We start from the raw sequence: 4,538 nt of genomic DNA on the forward strand, positions 1-4,538 counted from the left end.
TTTACCATATATCCCAAATGGTATATATATACCCCTACGGGTCTATACTCAATAATTTGGTTTAACACATCTTTTCATCGTAGGTATTTACCGACTTAATTAAAAAGAAATAATTTTAACATTTTTCTAACTCATAGATGTGGACAAGTTTTCCTAAAGTTCGTTACCAATGAAGCCCGGATACTTGATAGGCCGATGCGGCACCGATACGTCGATACGGGAAAATAAAAAAATAATTAAGAAACGATAAGGTCGGGATACTTTTAATAAAAAAATACTTTTAATTGAAAAGAAATAATTTTAAAATTTTTCTAATTCTTAGTTGTGGACAAGTTCTCCTAAAGTTCGTTACCAATGAAGTCCGGATACCTTATTGTGTGATACGGCATTGATACGTCGATACCGGAAAATTTTAAAATTTAAGAAACAATACAGCGGGGATACTTTTAATAAAAAAATAAATTAAAACTCAAAATACAAACTATGGACTAAAACTCTAAAGCAAAAAAATATGCGCAAAACTGGACCAAACAGACGTAACAAAGATATACCCCTTCGGGTATATCTTTGTTTGGGCCTAAGTTTTTGGGCCTAAGTTTGAAATATAGACCGACGAACAAGACCTTTGAACAGCCCATAAAAGATCTAAAACATATTATTTAATTCATTTTTCTTTTACTTTTTGTCACTTAACTCAAACAGTACAAGTGTAAGTGGTCTAGGTGTAAGTGAAAATCTAGAACTCCACTTTATTAGATATTCCTACTCGCGCGTGTGTTTGTGTGTATAAATAATAACACACCGTAGTGCCTGGTTAGGTCTGCCAAATACACCACAGCACACGACGACGACGGTGACTTCTCCCAAATCTAATCCCCTCTTACATCTCTATCGTTGGGAGGAATCATGTAAGTGCCATTTATTCATGTATCTATCTATATATGTTATTTCTTATCTATCTATCTATCTATATGATTTGGTTATACATACATACATACAGGTCGAGGATAATTGTGAAAGATATCCCAGAATATGTTATGCCGGATCAACTAAGAGTGTTATTTTTTGAGAAAGGAGAAATCACTGATGTCAAACTTATGCATAACATCAGGTACCTACCTCCTTAAATCATCACATATATATATATATATATATATATATATATATATATATATATATATATATATATATATATATATATATAACCCTAGCTAGCTATTCCACTTTTATTTTAATTGTTTTGTGTTGATAATTTCCTTGTTTAAACTCAGATTCGGAAGATTTGCTTTTATTGAATTTCGCACGGACCATGAAGCTCAGGAAGCTGTTCAATGTTTCAACAGATCTTATATTGACACATCTATAATTACTTGTGAGGTAGGTCGGCCTCGGGCGGCGTTACGTTTCTTACTTTCATCCGATGATTTAATATTTTATTGGCCAAATACTAATCTTGGTCCTTTTAGTTTGATAGAATTCCCGAGTTAGTCGTTTCCTTTTAGTGATAAACTATTTCAAGGCTACCCCGCTTCATCCGTTTACTTGCGTTGATGTGGCCGTTAAGTTGCCGACTTGGTCAAATCGCTACGTTTTAATGGCTCCGGGGCATCAAAATGCTGCGTTTACAGGCAGTTCTTGTTTCAATAGCTGCTTTCTGGCTGTGACCATTAAACGCAATGTTTTGACTAGAGCCTTTGAAACACATCAACATTTGTTAATCGGAGATTGACAGCAGGGGGCAAAGTGAAATAGTTTATCAACATCTCTCAAACTAAATGGACTAAAAGAGGTATTTGGTCTATTTTATTACTCAAACTCAAACCACTCAATTATTATGTTCTCAGCTGGCGCCTTTGGATTTCGATTATGGTGCTGCAAATGATGACTTCGCCCAACGAACCACTTTTTCACTGGTCATGTTACCATTAAAGCCTCTTGTTAAAAAGAAAAGAGTTTCTGATCCCCGTCGACTCTTTATCTTTTATCTGCCATTTACAACCACGTATGTGTTTGTGTGTATTCCCTATAAGAAATAATGAATGCTTTCGACAATTATAATAAATGTTGCTTATAATTTTCTACATGTATTGTTATGTTATTTTTGTTCCAGTGAGAAGGAATTAGAAGAGCTTTTCAGCCCCTTTGGTACTGTCACAGAAGTTCGTTTTGTTCTTGACCAAGACACCAAGAAATTTATTGGCATGGCTTTTGTTAGTTTCTCCAGTCCACAATCTGCAGCCAGGTAGTAATTAACAAACAATTGGATAGATAGATATGTGTTTGTCTGTGAGTGTCTCATATTGGATATCTTTCTTTCTTTTGCAATATGGATATGCTTTGACATGAAAATAAATAATACATACAGGATTTTAAGAACCTCTCAAACTTTAAATATGGTGTTTTGTGCTATGAATCAAAGTAGGTTTGAAATATATAGTTATTTCCTGTGCCAATTGAAACTGCACCTACAACATCAACAGACTCCAGATAGCTGCTACAACATCAGCTGACAATTAATGCATTGTTTTACCTTCAATTTATGCAACATTTTGATCGTAAATGTTAAACAGGGCGAGCAAATATTTAAATGGCATTACCTATAAAGGAGCATGTATGCATGTTGTACCAGCCCTACAAAGGCCTTCAAACAATGAACAAGAGTAAGTATAGCATGAATATTATTTGCATTGTGATCAGTGTTAAAACTGAAATGTTACTTTTTGGATTATCATGACAATTTATGGTTTGCATGTTGTAGGAATAATGCTTCAATAGACCAAGGTTCTAAAACACTCAAACAACTGAGAGAGGAAGAGAGCAAAGTGGTTGACGCGACTTTCATGCGCCCTAATACGGTATGTTTATTTAATTGTAATAAATTTTGCAACCGCACATGGTTCTTAATACATTTACTACTTGCTATACTGCATGCATAGTTTATGGTAGATTAATATTAACTATCTTTGTTACTGCTGCATCAACTGAGAGGAGTTTTTTATTAACTATCTTTGTTACTGTTGCACCAACTAAGAGGAGTTTTTGTTAAAACCTTATTTACGATCTACATTGGTCGCAAATTAGATTAAATAGTTTTATTTTGATTTCAATTGAAAATGAATTTTCAACAAACCTTCATTATGAATAAGATTATTAGTAATTTTGGAGCAAAAAATGCTACTAATAATGTTATAATTTTACATTAATTTTGATTAGGTTTGACGTTTTGGCTAGTTTTTTTGGACATCTTTTATATTGAAAGCTATATACATTTGATAATCAAGATATGTGTGTCTTATAATAAAAATTAAACTTATTTGGTTTGAATTTTTCAATAGGCTTAATAGCAGCTTTTCGCCCACTAACTTTCACGAAGTTGCGATTTTGGCCCTCTAAGAAGAAAAAACTACAAAATAGGCCCCTAAGTTTCTGCAACCGTAGCTTTTGGCCCCAAGGCCAATTTTTGGTAAAAAAAATAACACTTGGCACCTCACTTAGGGTGACCGAGTCAAAATTGGCCTTGGGGGACAAAGCGCCACATATGCAAAACTTAGGGGGCGGTTTTGTAGTTTTTTTTTTCTTAGGGGGCCAAAATTGCAACTTTGGGAAAGTTAGGGGCTAAAACTCGCTATTAAGTCTTTTCAATATTGATGCAATCTTTAACTTCTCTTCCATAATATTTATATTTCATTTGAGGTAGTGTCAAAACAATTAGTGGCTAGTTTTTTCCACCCATCTTTTATATTGAAAGCTATATAGATTTGATAATCCGTATGTGTGTGCGCGCGCGCGTGTCCGTGACTTATAATAGAAATTAAAGGTACTAAATTCATAATTTGCACAGAGCACCCAACATCAAAAAAATGGATATGGACTCACTGCTGTCCCAGAAAAAATGGCCCCGACTACGATTATACTGTATTTTTGTTATTTGTAGAAAATCACACAACTTTTGATTTTTTAACTAATTGCCATTTTTTATTTTTATTTTTGATATTTTGGGTTCACTGATGTCATGAATAGGTAAAGAAGCAATTGAAAAATGGAAAAAATGTTCAGATGGCGTTTGGACCAACTGATTGCTCGACCAGCTGCTCAATTTAGTGAAAATAATGAATTTATGTTGTCCAATAAAACGAACGAGGCACATGAAGGAAAAAAGTTTGGATGGATTGCTGATTAGTAATTAGTATGTCACCTAAGATTTAACGTTTGGAATGGATTTTATTTATGTCTTTGGATTGATAACTTTAACTGTGTATTGTTTATTTATTTACTTATTTTGGATTGATAATTTTACCAATTTCTCATTTATTCATTTACTTGCAAGAACGTGATATTAACTTGCATACTTTTATTTTCTAGAACGTGACATTAGCATGCTCAAGTGGAAGCCACAATTTAATTTGTTCATTTTAAATTAAACTAAACATGTCAAACATCATTATTTTATTGCTCAAATTTAAACTAAGACGGGGAAAATTCTTTATTTAACATTTCCAAATAAAATATATAAATATATTTTTCAGCTAGTGCTCACT

The 4,538-nt window shown here is 33.2% G+C and overlaps 1 protein-coding gene across 1 annotated transcript; it reads left to right on the plus strand.

Moving 5' to 3' along the window:
* The first annotated feature begins 647 nt into the window (after positions 1-647).
* On the plus strand, positions 648-4,291 carry LOC146922400 (uncharacterized). The gene is made up of 8 exons (XM_085715364.1): positions 648-908; positions 1,001-1,111; positions 1,272-1,377; positions 1,845-2,002; positions 2,111-2,242; positions 2,571-2,660; positions 2,759-2,855; positions 4,021-4,291. Coding segments are annotated over exons 1-8 (777 nt in total). The 5' UTR covers positions 648-906; the 3' UTR covers positions 4,102-4,291.
* The last annotated feature ends 247 nt before the right edge of the window (positions 4,292-4,538 follow it).

This window comes from Medicago sativa, chromosome 5 (genome assembly GCF_051527215.1).
Source record: "Medicago sativa cultivar Bolivia chromosome 5, Bolivia_mono, whole genome shotgun sequence".
In the NCBI taxonomy this organism is placed as follows: Eukaryota; Viridiplantae; Streptophyta; class Magnoliopsida; order Fabales; family Fabaceae; genus Medicago; species Medicago sativa.